Source organism: Acanthochromis polyacanthus, chromosome 4, assembly GCF_021347895.1.
Source record: "Acanthochromis polyacanthus isolate Apoly-LR-REF ecotype Palm Island chromosome 4, KAUST_Apoly_ChrSc, whole genome shotgun sequence".
NCBI lineage: Eukaryota > Metazoa > Chordata > Actinopteri > Pomacentridae > Acanthochromis > Acanthochromis polyacanthus.
Window position 1 is genome coordinate 36,062,903 of NC_067116.1, and position 17,766 is coordinate 36,080,668.

The 17,766-nt window shown below is 39.8% G+C and overlaps 1 protein-coding gene across 4 annotated transcripts in view; it reads right to left on the reverse strand.

Moving 5' to 3' along the window:
* suco (SUN domain containing ossification factor) overlaps positions 1–17,585 on the reverse strand; it is a 46,221-nt gene extending 28,636 nt beyond the window's left edge. For all 4 annotated transcript variants that reach the window (XM_051946987.1, XM_051946986.1, XM_022192678.2 and 1 more), the window contains exon 1: positions 17,294–17,585. In XM_051946987.1, the coding sequence (XP_051802947.1) occupies positions 17,294–17,346 (53 nt within the window). In that variant the 5' untranslated portion in view covers positions 17,347–17,585. The remainder of the gene's footprint in view (positions 1–17,293) is intronic.
* Positions 17,586–17,766: the final 181 nt, after the last annotated feature.

The window sequence follows — 17,766 nt, forward strand, 5'->3', positions numbered from 1 at the left end:
ACAATGAAATATGTGCATGTCCCTATAAGTGATAACACCTCATTATATGCACATTCTCCAAAAGGGTTAGTAGGAGTCACAAAGCCAGTAAAGGAAACCTAAGAGTCACAGACTGTACAGATACTTAGGAGTAAACATGAACCACAGGCTAATGTAGGCTCCTGGCTATACTTAGATCCATGTAGATCTATGTTGTGTGGCGTTTCAAATGTCTGCTGTGTGCCCGTCTGCTCAACCATGCAGGGATGTAAAGGGAGGAAGCGTTATGCATGTTTCACTAAGGATGTTATAAGGGTTATGTAAGAGACGGCGACATAAAACCCCTGTAGCTACAACAATGATGATTAATAGCTTTTTCTTAGGATTTTCCTTAACTAAATTTATAATTTGTATTTTTCAACTGATGTCAATAGTCACAACAAATTAATTATTGATTTATTGATTCATCAGCAGCTGACTAAAAAAAGAGAAAAAAACATTAAGGTACATTTTTAAGTCAAGTCAGATCACCTTTTTGCCCTCAACAGGCAAAATCATGCCAGAAAACACACTCAGGGTGCTTATACTACCAGGCAGCGAAACCATTTGCACCAACATCAAACATCAGCCTAAACATCATGAAAACATGGCCACAGCAACAAATGCATCTCTCAGCTTCCTCTCAAATGCCGATTCAGCCACTTCACATATCAACCCTATGCAAATTATTTATAACTTTCCTGTACATGTAAAGTGCATCCAACCACAGATCGGTACAAAGTCACAAGATAGAAGATACCAGAAGTTTGAACCCAGAGTGTTGTACAGACAGCTGCAGGAAACCATTACATTAAAAGGAGATTAAGAGGGTGTATGCAGTGAAGGCATAATTAATGTATGCTTCTATATACATTTCATACTGATTTTAAGCTAAAAAAAAAAATAGTGTAGCCCAAATCACTCAATAGAAAGGGGTGGATGCAGGACAGTATCTGTGAAAATAATGGGCAAAAAACACTTTTTTACAAACAATCAAAAATTGAGCTTTAATTTTCATCAGAACATCCTACATACTAGAATTTACACTCTTCAGAGATCTGCAGGTGCAAGGCGTTTGCAGTGTTACAAGTGTCCCTGGATCTCTTGACTGTTTTTATGATCTGTTTACTCAAAGTCTTTAGAATGTTACTGCTGGCATTTACATTTTTCACACAGGATGCTGCAAAATCGTGGAACTGTTTTACAAATTTTCTACAAGTCCGACATCATCTGAATACTTAAGTGCTGAATGTTTAGCGGTGATAAGGCTTTTTACATCAAGATCTCTTAGTTCCTGCTTGCTTTCTGAAAACACCCACGGCTTTTTCACTATTCAGTTTCACAGTCTAGTTTCAAATAAGGACATGAGAGGCTAAAACAGTCACTAAAACACGCAAGTCATTTATTAAATTATCAAAACTCTCAAAATGTGTATCTACAGTTGCTGTTGTAAATATGTGCCCTCAATTACTTAATAAAAGAGCCGTTCATGCTGCCAAATTGACTTTTTGTTGCTAAGTAAAGGGAGCACTTGTGTGGCTGATAAACAGATTACATACCACAGCACAGGTTTAAGTGAACATGTCACAAAGTAAACCATCCTGTGTAAACTTCCGCAATAACAGATGCAAATGTGGCTGACTTCGATAATGTGACTCACTGAACCAATATTGAACTGGAGCGTGCCAAGTCACATAGCCCTACAGACAGATAATAAAATATAAACATAAAGACTACATTTTTATGGAGCAATTCAAGTCCACAAATGCACTGTATTTACAGAGAAACATAAACACAAGCCAAACTGTGAAGCGAGTGAGATGCTCTCTTTGGCCTGCTCTGCTCCATGCATGAATGGAAAGACCTGAGTGTTGACATTCCTTCCAAAGGTGAAAAAAAGGAAAGCTGGTGAACAGAGGGGGGAAAAAAACTAAAAACGGAGCTGAACTGACAGGATCTGCTTTGCAGGTCTGTTGTGACCTACTTTTTCATTCAAATACTTCTGCTACAGTAGGAGGTGGAATGTATGACCCGCAAATGGGCGAAAATACGGGGAATAGTAAAACAATAAATGGGACTAGAGAACTATGCACATTACATTCTGGTAGTGGTTCAAGCGAATGAAGAAGGAGAAGCAAGCGAGACTAATGAGTCAGCAGCTTGCAAATATCCTCTTCCTCATTCTGTCTATATCCTTGTTTCCTGTCCCACTTTAAAAGCACCTAGGGATTTGCAAGAAGTGTTTCCGTCTTTTCCATTTTCCTCTGAAGGCTACAAATGGCTCAGCTATTTTACAGTATTCCTATAAGTGCTTCAGATTATCATCTTTGGAAAGATGTGCACAGAGACACTGGCTACATGATCTACTACGCTGTCTGCACGGGTTCCGAGCAGCCAAATCCCCTGATATTTCCTGTTGGCTTTAGTGCCATTCAGAATCAGGGGACATGGCACAGCTCTACCAAAACAACAGCACTGTACTAACTGACTGCGTTGACACAGAGGAGCCAAAATTGCAGAGACAACAAGAGGATTGATTAATCTGCCAACAGCAAAGTCAAATATTATCACCAGCCACATGGCATGCAAAGTGCGCTCTGATCTTTTCCCAGGCAGGATGTTTTCCTGATGACCAAAAGCTTTTGCTCTCTGTAGCTTTGGGTCCTGTTATTTCTCTGAATCATCTTTTACTGATTTGACAGCCTCACCCAAATGACCACAAGAGTCCCAAAAGGTTTGCCTTTCTACCCAACTCATCTTGTTCATGGCTGTACATGGCAGCACGTGTAACATATAACCCAATCCAGAGCAGATTAGTGGTAGCCTTTTAGTCTCCTGGCCTAAATCTCAGACCAGCATGTTCCTCGTCATTACATAAACACTCTTTCTCACACACACACACACACACACACACACACACACACACACACACACACACACACACACACACACACACACACACACACACACACACACACACACACACACACACACACACACACACACACACACACACACACACACACAGCAACTGACCAACAGTACATGGTGTACACTAAGTCCCTACCATCACTAATTGTCTTAAATTGGTTCTGCTGACGTCTGGATGGTTCATCAGAATGTGACATCACATGACGTCACACATTAGTCTTTGATGTTGTTGCAACAGGGGCAACTTAACCTCCAATCACAGGCAGCCAAATTCCTGCCGCCCCCAAAAACGGCCACTGCTCATGCAAATGACTTCAAACTTTGGATCCTCAGCAGGGCTAAACATCCATTATCTATACACTGCTTTATCCTGTAGAGGGTCAAGGAGGGGCTGAAGCCTGTCCCAGCTGACCTGGGTAGAAGGGTAAGGTACATCCTGGACAGATAGCAGTTTGAAATAATGCAATTAACAAATCACAAAAGCTACTGTAGGACATCCTCAGTTAGGCTGTTAATAAATCCAATGCTGTAAATCAACTTAACTTAATTCAAGCAGGTTGAGAGTTTTGTATTTTTGATGTACAACATGTGGTTCACCCACCATGGCAATCTTACTTGAAACACACTTGACCCATGGACTGTTAGGTCAGTGGTCGAATAGATACCGTCCTTCTTGTGTAACAGTCACGCTTTTGATGGTGTGTTATGTGGTAATGTAATATACAGTGGATAGTGACCAACTGACCTGAAGTTTTACTTTTTTTCAAAATTGTAGAGCAAATCAAACTGCTATCGCTATATGTAGCAGAAAAAATGCTAATAGATACTAGATATTATTAGAACTTTTCCCCAAAATCATTTAGCCACACTCCTCAGCCATACTCATGGGAAATTTCAATTACAATAGTTGTAGAGATATGCAAAGAAGATGAAAAAGCACAAACGTATAAACTGTCACCACAAAACACTGAGAGAAAAAAAAAAAAAAAAAGGGTAAAATAATTTAATGTATTGTTAAGTAATTGGGTGTATATTATTATGGTCTTGGTTATGACTTCAACAGCAGGGTGAATACAGCATCTGTTTGTCCTCTGTCCTAAGGGAAAGGGGAGTCTCGTGATGCTTTGTACTTTAGTTCAGATTACTCTTGGTGTATAACATGAGGTGCTGGGAGTGGACTTAACAGTGCTAAAACAAGGCACTGAGCTAGCTTCCTGTTAAAACTGGATTGGCAACTCACCCAAGTCTAACCACATGCTTGTGGAGAACAAAAACCCTATAAAAGTCCTCAAAAAAATCCAGCTGTTGTCGCCCAGAAGGATTTACTTCCCTCTCGGAATTAATACTTTCATCAGCCAGAGAATCCATATTCAAATGAGACACACTGTGCTTCACATCTACACAGCTGATAGAGAGACAGAAAGGCAGATGGAGCGAAAAAGAGCTGAGGAGAGAATCCAGGATCCACGTGGGCAGAAGTGGATTGTGGGGCAGGGAGATGTGTCAGAGCTCGCCAGGAAAAGTAGGCCAGCGCATCTGCCAAGCAGACAAAAACATGCCGTCACTGTTTGGAGGAGAAGGGAGGGCAGAGCCTGAAAGCTCAGCCTTAGGAGGACTGACCGCTTGTGTGTGCGCTCTAATTTTCCTCCACATCGATGCATGAAATAACGTAGACCAGCAGTTTGTTCTAAAGCCTGCTGATCCCCCATAATCCTCTCCACTGGTGCATCCTCATGGCAGCCAGGACACAGTGGCTGAACTGGTAAATAGCTCTTTCGCCAGCAAAGACGCAGTTCTGAACCAGAGCCTACTTGCAACCACATTACTGCTACAAAAAAAGAGAGATCACACCATAGTGCAATGGCCTCTCTTCAAAGGTCATGTGTACAGTGCAGAATTGACTTTAAGATTATTTTATATTTTAAAAGCCTAGCGTGGACTTGCCCTGGGTTACACCACTAAACTCCTCATCCTTTAGTACTTGTCCAGTTGGCTTCAAACTGCTCTTCATTCTACACACATGCATTTAAAAACCAAAGGCGATCAAGCATTTTCTGTCCTAAAATAACATTTAAAGACTCATCTCTGTTCTTTAGCCAACTCTTCAGACATGGCGACCATGACTGACCACATTCTGAATCTGCCTTTTAGTTCTTATTTTCTACTTGTTTCCATTTTGGTTGTGTTTCTACCATAATTTTTAAACATTCTAGGCTTAAAGTCATTAATTTACTGACATCCACGCTAGTGGCAGGTAGATTGTTTTCCTCAAATCCTTTTTCTCTTGTGTGAGATATTTACAGACATCGAGGCAGTAGAAGTGAGCTTCTACATAATAGATTTTTCTTGGATGAGGTTGATTAGTAACGAGAACCCCAACCACAGGTAGGCAAAGACCCAATGAAAAGCCTAAAAACATCCCAAAAATGGACAGCTGGATGGTAGATCCCATCTTGAATCCATGCGCCCATGTAGAAACTGTGTCTCTGTGCTTTCCTTACAGCCCTCTTTCTTTGAATTTGTTCTGTAAATTTTTCACTGTTTGAAACTGATTTCAGATTGCTGCAGCTCTGTGTTGACCACAACCAGAAATTTCACCAGCTGGCAAACAGAGGAGTAAAGGAAAATAATTAAGGAAACTGATGTTTTGCTGCATTGTTGCTGCAAACATGAATCCCACACATAGCATTGCTGCTCCATTTGTTGCTTTGTGTGGACTGACCCAAGGCACTGTGCGTGGTGAATGGGGCTTGAGTAAAGGGCTCATTTCCCTAAGTGCTTTAATGGTGTGTGCTGTATTGGAGGAGGAGTAGAGGCATCGCAATCTACTTCTTCCTGCGCCAAGAATTATGACCTGTTCCTGACACCAAGAAACAGGACTGTTCTTACAGGCATTTCACATCAGAAAAGCAACCATGACTGACCCAAAAACCAATGCTTTTCTTGGTCCGACATTTTGATTTAAGGCTAATGTATGATCACAAAGAGTCCACAAGACTTTGACATCTGCCGAAGTATGCTAGGTCTCACATACACCCCATAGCCAGTGTTTTGTAACGTAAATGTAACCGGTCGGTGCACAGGAATGTAGAAACCAAAAGTTGCCCCTTTTCATTTTTTACTTCTTCTCTTTCTTCATTTGATTTTAGGACAGAGCTGCACAAATCAATTTGGATTTCCCAGCAACTGGAAAGTGACAGAACAAACATGAGTGCACAACCTAGAAGGAGTAGAAATGTTAGCAATTCTTGACATAAAACAATACGTGACATGCCTAAAAGATGCAGAGAAGATTCAAATTTCTTTTTCACTCATTCTGCTCATGTTCAAGGGGTGATTGCTGAGAAAATACTACTTACATCTCACATCCTACTTTCAACAGACACACAGTCAGCTGATGATAGATTGTTTGAAACCAGGCCAGACAGGTTCATCGTTTAAACTTGCACACAGTTTGCAGAACAATCTGTGTTTTTCTAAAATGTATGGAGGAAAAGTATGTTGACAATTTGCCAGGAGACTGGAATTCTAAACAAGTTCTGTCAATGCCTCTATAGCTCTTATTAGAATTATTTGCCTTTGAAGCTCTTATCAGAGAGTGACATCTCTTGACATTGTTTATTTGTTATTTGGTGGCACTGCCAAGAAAAAAAAGGCCAATCTAGACCAAATTAATTTTGTCATCTGCTGGTCTGTGTTGCCTGCACAGACCCCGCTGTGGATGTCTGAGTGCAGGCCAAAATTTGTGCCTGTGTAGCCACTCTGCCACACTGATGCACACGCTGGGCAGTAGGGTACATGTGTGGAATACATAGACGCAAATCTATTGCACGTGTACAGAGCAGAGTCCTCAAAGCTGACTAAGTGGACTAAAAAGTTGCAGAACAACAACACCTACGCAACACCGGGGTATGCGGTGTGTGTGTCAACAAAAAAGTATAATCAGAGCCTTACATTCTAGGCAGCTAATGGCCTGCTGATGACCCGAAAGGTGCCAAAACCGGCTACTCTACATTACACAGACTTCAAACTGGACACTGCACTTTTTCCGTCCACAGCAAAAATCCCACCAAGTTTGAATAGGACAGAATACATGGTTTTTGAGACAGGTAAAGGACATACAGACACACAAATACATATTTAGAGATGGATTCCTTTATTTACTAGAGGAATTTTGTCAAATCTATCATCAAAGCCATAGTTAAAGAGAAGTCTCACTGTAATTAGGTAAAGAGAAGCAAGATCTACCAAGAAATCTCAGATTGTTTCACATTTGCATGCATCATTTACGCAGCAAATTAGAATTTTTCAAAGAGATTCATATAGTCAAAAATGAACACTGATGCTCAATCTCACACACTGAAGAAAACATTACACTGTGTATTAAATCAAATTATGCGTACTAGTCATATGATTTAATTTACTGTCGTTATTGTAAACAGGAAGCCAGTTTGAAATAACAAGATTTGAGTATCTGCATTTCAACTATAATTATATACAATTGTGTGATATTCTGTAAGACATACAATGGCACTGCTTTATGCTTATAAACTAATTTAAAGTTTTGTTTAAAGAGCCCAGTCAATGGCTTTCTTCTTATTCTTAGTGAAATGTCACATTGATACACGTACTGACATGAACCCAGTAGTTCCTGAAACAATGCCACCGTTTCATCCTGTTTCTTCTTAATCTCAGATGATTGCAATTTAATAAAACACTTGAATACATTGTACGTATTGAAAGGCCACATGCTCTTATGATCCACACTAGTTTAATCTATTTGTAAAGCTTGTTTGTTTTTCAGATCTGTAAGCATCCCCATTTGACTCCACCAGAGCTGTGACGCACAGGGATCCGTCTTAATTTACACAGGATCCTTTCTCTAGGATATAGTGTGAATGAACAGACACACCTTTATTTGAGAGATATCCTGGAGCAACAGGTAGACCAAGGAATTAGGCGAAGGAAAGACTGCTGCTCCTGTAGACTAAACTTCACCTAACAGGCCTGCAGCCCGCCAACAAGAAGGACATTTTTATCAGGAACCAAAACTAAACAGGCACAGGGATGAGCATGTTGTGCCATTCAAATGTTCAATGAAACAATTCAGACAAACGATATTATCAGTTGACCATCATTACGACAAGCCAGAAAAACGCTCAAGAGGAAATGAAAACCTGACCAGCTCGCTAAAAGCTTAAAACAGACCAATCAGAGAAAATGACAGTCCAGTAAAGGAATGTTTTATTATTAAAAAGAGTGATAACAATGCACTGAGCAGAAATATGTTTAAGAAATAAGAGCAGAAACATGAGTTTTTGAGGGACTGGTTTTCAGCAGAATCCTTAATAGCGACTAATAGCGAACTAATGATACCATTCAGAGTATTGATTCAATGGACTGAATAAGACCAAGTATAAACAGTATAATAGACAACAAATGATTCATTAAAAGCAGAACAAACATGTGACTAATGGGAATTATTATCATATAATTCACACAGCTTACATTTTAAGTTCTGGATATTAAATCTAATAATTTTATTGACTAGAGAGGCTACAAATGCCACACTATAACACTATATTTATTAGCAGTAAAATTAAGCTCACAATTCTTACACTGAGCTAAACAAAAGGCCCACAATCAGTCAAGCAGCAACAGTGGCTCTGTGAACCATCACAGAAGTTCCAGTCAGGCGGGGATCAAAGAGGCTTGGGAATACGACATCAGGAGCATCGGCTCAGGACAATGGGAGTGAAGGACGCAGCCATGTGATATAATGCAATCTGATAGGAAAAGCCACTTTGCCAGTGAGGGGTAACATGGGTGGGGTGTGGACACAAACGTGAATTCTTTGTCAGTATGTATCAGCTGGCATAGCGGGAGAACAAGAACTCATCAAACATTCACTTTAGTACACAGTGTACCAAACTGCTGTAGCATGGTGAAACACGTGAATTTGCCAAACAGGCTCCAGCGCCAAGGAAAGTATTTTCAAAATTTATAAAAAGCAAAATATAACATGAACACAGTGACATTTTTGTTTGAACAATACAGTCCACTCACCTTCAGCTAATCTAAAACAATGAACCAACTGTATGTTGCCCTTTGGATTGAGACATCCATCAGCAATCTAATTATTTTGGCAAGCACTATAGGCATCTTGCATTCAGCAGGCGGCTTGAGGAAAGTAGATTTGATGGCACTGGAGAGGCTTTACGTACAAGGTTCAGCGAAAACATGCTTTAGCTTTAGCACACAATATTCCTTAGTATCCTTTTATGTCAGCTATGGACAGGGCTTCTTTCTGTGACCCTCCCCTCACCAACACAGTGTAAAGGTACAAAGTTATGCATTTTCTGCGTTAGAAGATTGCCTCATACCAACAAAGAAAAAATAGAGAAGTGGTCCCCCACATGCACAGAATTTATGCATGAGAGCTCGACGGGTCCTGCAAAAGGTAAACAGTAAAGAGCGGTGAGTAAGAGAGGGGGATGGGAGGAGAAGAAACCAGAGCATTTTACAAGAGGGGAGAAAATAAGAGCTTTTCTCTTAGCAGGCAAGAAAAGGAAAGGCAAACACAATGCAAAACTTGTAGTAAGAACTGTATCCAGCATTCAAACTGCCATCAGATGCATTAAAACAGCTGAAGATAGAACAATTTCACATCTAAATTGTTTTTGAGCCACAGCATACAATTATACCCCCAGGAACCCACTTGCAATTTTAATTACTCTGGAATTATGTTGACAAGAGGTTTATATAAAAAGCAAGTTCAAACTAAAAGCTCAGTTGTCAAACAGTCTAATCAATCCAATCTATTCCCTCCGCCGTACTCTCTTCTCACACAGGTAAACACACATTGACACCAGATTAGTTTTCTGACGAAGAACCCCACCTTTAAAATCAAACAATCTCCACCCTCGGAATACTGTTCACTAAAGCAGCAAACGGTGGTATTTTCTCTCCAACCACTGTGAGAGCCTCGGGCTACTGGCCTGCAATCAACTCTCTCCACAGGACTACCTATTCCGAGAATCACATTATGTGAGCAACAGGATTCTGCAGAGAAGTTCCTGCTACCAGAAAAAAGGATTCTTTAGTCGTGACAGAAACTTTATGATAGAAAAATATGTTGATGTGCATTGTGGGATGTGCAAGATTTAGCTTGGGTCTTTGAATGAGGTTATTGAATTATTTTCTGAGCAAAAGGAAGTGAGACAAGATCACTACAAACTGAGACTGAGGATACTCCATCAGTTTTGCATCTACTTTTAATTTGTTTTATAAAGGCAGACTTATTTAAGACACATAATAGAGTCAGAGAAGAACCACGTATCCTTGCTTTATACGACTGTCAAGTCATGATGTCCTCAATTCACAGTTTAATCAAAATACTGTGATAGCAAACCTGAAATCTACTTTTTTTGCTTGGTTGTTGCTGTCACACTGACTTCCTTCTAAAGAGTGCAGTTATGCTCAACCTAACATGCAGTAAACTAATAAGGTTTTCTTCCAGTAGATGATTCAAACAAACAGGAGTCAAGCTATGCTGTATAAACCGCCACGCGATTGTTTTTTGATTAACCACACTCACGACAAGCAAGAGAACTTCTGTAGGAATCTAAAATTAAGATTGTTTAGCTCGACAAGTCCTACCCTCGGAGCATTACTCTGGTATGCAAGTCTACCGCAGGTGTTGGCCCGATCTGATCGCTTTAAAACGTGCCAGCGGAAAGCATTAACATACACAGCGTTGTATTGATAGCTGGGACACAGGAAGCCAGCGGGCAAGAGAACTCATTGTGCTCATCAGTCAGCATGGCCGGTGGGCAGGAACAATAGTGTGTGCAGGAGTGCCAGTCCAGTTCTGTCTCCTCGCATAAAACCAGAGCTGCCAGCCCGCAGTGTTAAACCTCGACCTGCTACAACAACAACAGAGACAGGGACTCTGAGTTACTGAGCCTCTGTACTCTCAGCCAACAGTTAAGGAAACTGATGGTTTTATAATGAATTTGCAAAGAGATTTGCAAAGTATAATAGACCCACTGGCAGCTGATTAGACCCAGTCTCTCTTGTTTTATCTAAAGGATGTTATATGTACATTTTACAACCTGCCAGCCAGTGTCACAAACAAAATAAAATCGGATTGCGGTATGTAGTAAATTTTTATGGTTTGTCATCATTTTAATGAAACAATCATAAACATAGCGTGTGCATGTGTAGTTATTTAGCTCATAATTGATCACATACCAAACAATTAAAAGGTCTGACATCAGCAAATGTTTGCTATCTTTATTTGATAACTGATTTAAACTAGCAATGTTGTGTTGATCAAGTAATTAACTTACTATCAATTCTGGCTCTACTCTGAATTGTGAAAATGCCAAACAGAAGCAAGAGAGACTATCTGGAAAGCTTTGACGTAATTTAGACAAAAGACAACGTGGCCAAGAACAACAAAGTCTGGGTCCAGTTTGCATGTAGAACGTGATGATTCTGCTGTTTTTCTGGCATGTAGGTTAAATGTCATGTTTGCTCAGAGAGATAATCCTTTTGTTTTGCTTTAGAAACCTACTTGATTCCAAATTCTACAGGTCAATCGATGCTTTATATTCATGAGGTTAAAAAAGACAGAGGTATGTGTATTTAAGTGTTTAATAATGATTTAAGAGGAATTATTGATGTCTGAACCTCTTTGATGCTTACTTAAAGTAGTCAAAGTAAATGGATTTTGTAGGGCTTATGTTAACTATCAGCAACCACAGACGCTGACCACCGATTGCCATTTGCAGTCAAAATAAAAATCTTGGTGTCAAAATTTAGAGTAACACAAACTTCTGCATAAAACTGGATTTATGTTTAACGCCTGCTTAACTAAAAGTGAATTTTCCACATTTCCTCTTCAGCGTTGTTAGGTTAATACTCATGATGTAATTAAACAGATAATGCCGCGGCCAGGGCATTTCTTGCAACAGCAGACAGTGTGCGGTGTCTACATCAGAGGCAAAGCTGCACATTTTAAATTAATTTATGTTATCTAGAATTACATAAAAAAACAGCAACATCAATCATTACAAAATCATGAATATTGACTCCACTAATCAGCCGGGCCAACAATCAATAACTTCCCTGCTTTCTTATGCAACGAGCAACAAAGTACTGTGCAATAATGTTTAAAAAAGTCCTGAGAAAGTGGACAGATGACCAGGTAAGACACATCTGATCGCATGACTTTGTGGTAAATTCTGACCAACCATGGCACACTAGAATGTAACTGATTTATCTCACAATGTACAATCATCTAATTAGATACAAAAATAATTAAATCTACACACATAAAATGCTGAGCTCAGACGTAAAGGGAAGTCATCATGTGAAAATGTGCTGCTAATATAGCATAAGGTATGCCAGAGGTATAAACCAATTTAATCAGTTCCTTCAGCCTTCAATCAAACACAGTATTAACTAAGCACAGGCATCCAGAACAACAACACGAGGAAACCACCAACAACAAAGGAGTTACCTAATGCTGGCAGTGTTAAGAGGACAGAAAAATATAGGCACGTGTATGGATACACATGCTGTAAATCACAGCAGCCACATGACATTTCAACGCTGCAAAAGTTACAAGAAGACAGCAGGATGAAACGAACAGCTGGGAGGTGATGAGCTTCAGGAAAAGGCTAAAGTAAGCAACACAGTCTTCTCCGAAGGCAGGTTCTGTAACCTTTTTACGTTCCATCTGGCCTCCTCTTTCATAGCTGAAATAGCCAAAATGCACACAGAGCTTTCTCTGTGTCTCGGTCGTCTACTCTCCGTGCCCAGTACACGTTCTGTGTACCAGTGTTTACTGGTGGGAAATACAAGCAGGGCTATGGGTGACAACAGTTTCACTGACCACCAGTGCACATCAGGAGGAAGGTCTTCTTATGTAACAACTGCCCCGAAAAGGGGAACTTTTACGATGTAGGCAGAACACATTGTTCTTTAACAAGAGGGTCCTCTAGCTACATCCTGGCCTCGTTCTTTGTATAGTACTTATTTTGCCTTTCAGCAAGTGTTCAGACACAGGAGCATAGATTCAAAAAATATTTGAAACTTTAAGCAAAATGAGACACTTCCAACTGTGTGCATGTGTAATGAGGGAGAGGATCCCTTATGTTATAATATAATGGTCAAGTCCATTAGCCTGCTGACTTATTGCTAGCTTTTTTGGGGGGTTTTGTTTTTGGCAAAATATCTGCACTGTTTAACAAAGTCTCACACACAGAGTTGCTAAAGAAGTGGAGATGTGAGTTGAGATCTGATAGCAGAGAGCCAGTGAAATCCCATACAGTAATCACCTCGTCCTATAGGTGAACTAGGAAAGGGAACAGGTTGGACAAGCAAAAACCCCCACGGTGTTCTCTTACTGAGCTTGCGTAAAAACATACAGCACAAACACCTCGATTGGTAAAGCAGAAGCAAACAACATACCACAATGCCTTAAAGCCATTTAAGCTGGTCTCATGCAATTATATACGAAGCTAATCAACAAATTTCAACAGAAATCAGGTGTAGATTTATAATTCAATGACACTAGACAGGCAAGTTAATTTAATTTGCACATGCTCAAAGACATGCAATGCATTGCTAGCTTTGTTGTGCTGTGGATGATTACAAAGTATCAGCAGTCTAGTGGAATATAATAGACAATCCCCAACTGGTCAATTGGCTGCAGTTATCTCATAAGCGCTAATCATATTGCATAATGACAATAATCTTCAGATGGCTGTGAAACTATTAAGGCTATGACACAGGAACAGAATGAGACGATGACAAGACATCATCTCGAGCACACTCCTGTTCAAACACAAAAAACAAAATCATTTTTTGTGGTAGTCGTCAGGTAGTTTTACAAAATCTATCATTAACGTAAAGATGCAATATGTCGGCCAAAAACTCTAACAAGTTCAAACTGTTTGTAACCTGCAATAAGAGCTAACAAGAGCTAACGAGCCATTCTCAGCCAGCATGTCGGCTCTTAAGTTAGGATCTAAATGTGGAGAAACCGTGCGTCTGTGGTGAGCTGTCATTACTGACAAGAAACCTGGCTGGAAATGTGCACCCTCACGCAAACAGTCTCTGGAGCACATGCACACACTTTCTCCACCAATGCTGATGTCAACAGCCTGAGCTAGCTTACCGTATGCACAGTAAGATCCCTGTTGCTGACCGTGTGAGTGAAGGGGCAGCACCACAAACACAGAGCACATTCTGCTGTGCCCCTATGAGTACTGCAGCAAAGAGACCTCCAGCTGAGCAGCTTCAAAGCCATATACAAAGGATTCACATAAGACAGAAAATCTAACCATAAATATTCAACATTAGCTCCAACTATTTCAAGCAGCACAGGGATTTTAAAAAACATCAGGTGAATCATGACGACACACCCCCCTGTAGCCATTTGCCACCAGCCTCCCAACACAGAGCCCCTTTTCAATGTTTAAAATCACTGCTGCCTTGGAAACCTTTGGATTACTGCAAGGATTGTGTTCCCTGCTTCGCTGTTCCTACTGGGACGTGTGAGAGTTGGCACGGAGGAGTGAGAAGCCAAGCGCGGCACTCTAAAAGGGGTTTACATTAGTAATGAAGTCTGTTCGTGTAGCAGCGTGGTCATTAGTTCGTTTGGAGGAAAGTGAAAAGTGCACCAATGTTTTAGGCATGCAAACATCTGATTCACAAGGCTGAAATCAAATGTAGTCGCTACTGAAGATGGCTTCACTTATGCTGTAGAATTCCATATTCCTGTAGAGCTTTTTTGGAATTTTAATGATTAACTATGAATATGTAAATCCCTCAGTCAGTATCTCTGTTCCAATATCTGAGAGAAACACACTGCTATCTTCCCTTCTTTCTTCTTTTTCCGCTAAATGTTGTCTGTGCAGTACGTGAGCCTTTTCAAAATAATAATCTGGGAAAACAGAATGACTTACAACCTGAGAATAACAAGTGGATTTACCATAGCCTTTTAGTTTGTAATTCAACTGCCAGTGAAATAGTTTCAAAACAGTATGAAATACGCACCAAACTGTACGGCAAATTGTGAATATTATAAAAGGTAATACACTAGAATGTACTGAAGAAAGCTTTACTTATTAATGAAGACATTGCATAACAATAATTCCTAGTATTATAAATAAAACATGGACCCTAAAAACAGCTTTCAATGCTATGAGAAAACAGAAAAAAATGAAATAGGGCTTGTCCTTACAATACCTGTTGGCTCTGGTGTGCTGGTAGCACAGGTATATGCTGATAATTTCCAGGAAACATTATTATGAAAGAAGTGCCAGCACATCTGAAGTGACGTAATGTTACCTGGCACAGCTCAGTTGTTGGGAGTTTTACAAGCAAAAATTTTAAACCTTACTTACCACTACTAGTCCACTAAAAAATGTCTTGTATTTATTTATGTTTTTAGCCAACTGCAATGAATATATATTATTCGAGAATAAAGTTTGACCCTCTGCATTGTCAAGGAACGTGACAGTGAGTGATCATCACTACCAAGTAACCAGGAGAGCAAAGGGAAAAACGAACAGCCTGCAGGCTACCCTGTGCGTTCTTAGCTGTTCCTGAGTCACCAATCTGGATAAAGGTGGCACGTTAGTCGGACTCCTAATCCCATTCCACAAACCCTACACATTGTTACCTGCTTCGTGCCTCTGAGATTAAACTGTTGCGTTAATCTACCATACCTCTGTGTACTTTGGAGAAGACCTACAATCACTGGTTTAACGGGAGCCACTTATTTACATGACTTAATGTAATCATAGACCTCTGTTACATCTGCATAAGTAATATATTTAACTTTATACTATGTTGTAATGTTTACACGCTTTGTAAACTCAAGCTCCACTGTGTATTTGTATCCCTCTCACTTACTGGTCCATAGTATTGAATTTCCCTTCGGGGATAAATAAAGTTCTTGTATTTTATTGTATCAACATAGGGTTGGAGTGTTTTGTTATTTTGATCACAACTAAGTGTTTTTGAAATTTACTGTTAACAACAGGTTAACAATGTCAACTTTTTTATGCATTTAGTCACAATTTCAAAGAAGGGCTTTCAATGTTCTATTTCACATGATATAAAACTACCTATCAATTGGGTTTGCACAGGCAATTTAACATGTTTGCTTATCTTGTTTATATCTTAAGGTGCTGTGTTATTTAATTTTATTATACATTTTTATTGTAAGGTTTTTCCTACAAGAAAAATGTAAGAAAAATTTAAATTTATTTCTAAATAAGTTAAGTTTCTTAGTATTAATTTATGGACATCAGTTTAAATTTTACGAGCAATGGCGGCTGAATTTGTATTGGAATATAACTCGTAATGAAATAATGGTTATTTTATACCCTCAGTTACATGAAGAAAAATCTGATTTGCAGCATTGTAAATCTTGTAGAGAGAGGACAGTTTGCGACATTCAGCATTTTATGAACATTACCATCCATTAGGCTTCGTAACTAACAATTATTTTCACTGTGGATTCATCTGCCCATTGATTTCTTGACAAATCATTAGTTGTTAGGTCTATAAAAGGTCAAAAAAATGAAAAATGTTAATCAATGCATTCTAAAGTCCAAGATGACATCTTCCAATGTCTTGTTATGAACACAATCCAAAGATATTCTGTTTACGGTCACAGAGGAGTAAGGAAATCTGAAAATAGTCACAAGGTGGAATCACAGCATTTTGAGTTATTTTTCTGAAGAAATTACTGAATGTTAATAATGGAGATGACATTTGACAGCTAATCGATTAATGGTTGCATCTGCTAATTTTAGGACTTTACTAGCTAATAATGCAGATTTGTCACTGAAAAATAACCTACAATGAAATAAATGTTAGTTAAGTGTTTAGTTAAGTTTTTCACTGGCAAGTTAGTATTTCATGGTGAACATTAGCATCCACCAGACAAGTAACCTCTGCCATTACAGCCCAACTTCACTGGTTTTAGGAGTAGCTAGCTCTGCTGCTATTCAACAGCTGATTACCCAACCTTCTAAAACCCTAAAAATAACATTCAAACAACAAACTTTATCAGTCAGTTGTGTCAGGCTCCAACAAAACCATCTCAAGGCTGTTTGTCTGAGCTACAGGTCAAAGAAACATCACACGCTGTATAAAGCTGTTAGCTATGTAGCAGCAGATGTAATGCGGCAAAAGACACCGAGCAAAGCGACATGACGGACAATATTGCCATCATTAAACGTATTTCTCTTATTGTTATCGCAGAAATGTGTCTGACATGATGTAAATAATGTGAATGGAGATGTCGGGCCAAGCTTACCAGCACAGGAGAGCTACAATGAGGCACAACAACAAAACGCGCAGCCTCTTCATTATCTTCCCGCGGGGACCAACATCCTCGCTCTTTGGGTTTTATCTGATCACTCGCGGCTACACAATACACCGAAAGACAGGCTGAAATGTCGGTTGAGTGTCCGCCTGTGTGATTTTTTTTTTAAACAGCTGTCTTTTAATGGTAAAACCCTACACTTGGGGAATGCTATTTCCCATTGTGCGGACTAGCAGTCCGGCTCTTTTCAGCTTCAGTAGCCACTGCGACTTACGAGTAGCTGCCTCCTCGTAAGTTCAACCCCCGCTCAGAGTCCGACCAATCAGATCAGCGCTCAGCATTTTTTGACCAATCATTGCAGATTCCCTCACGCAGGGTTTCACTAATAAGCCCCGCCCCCCGGTTTGAGGATGAGTTGGTGACTGTTGAGCAGGACGCGTCACCCATTTCTCGATAAGCATATC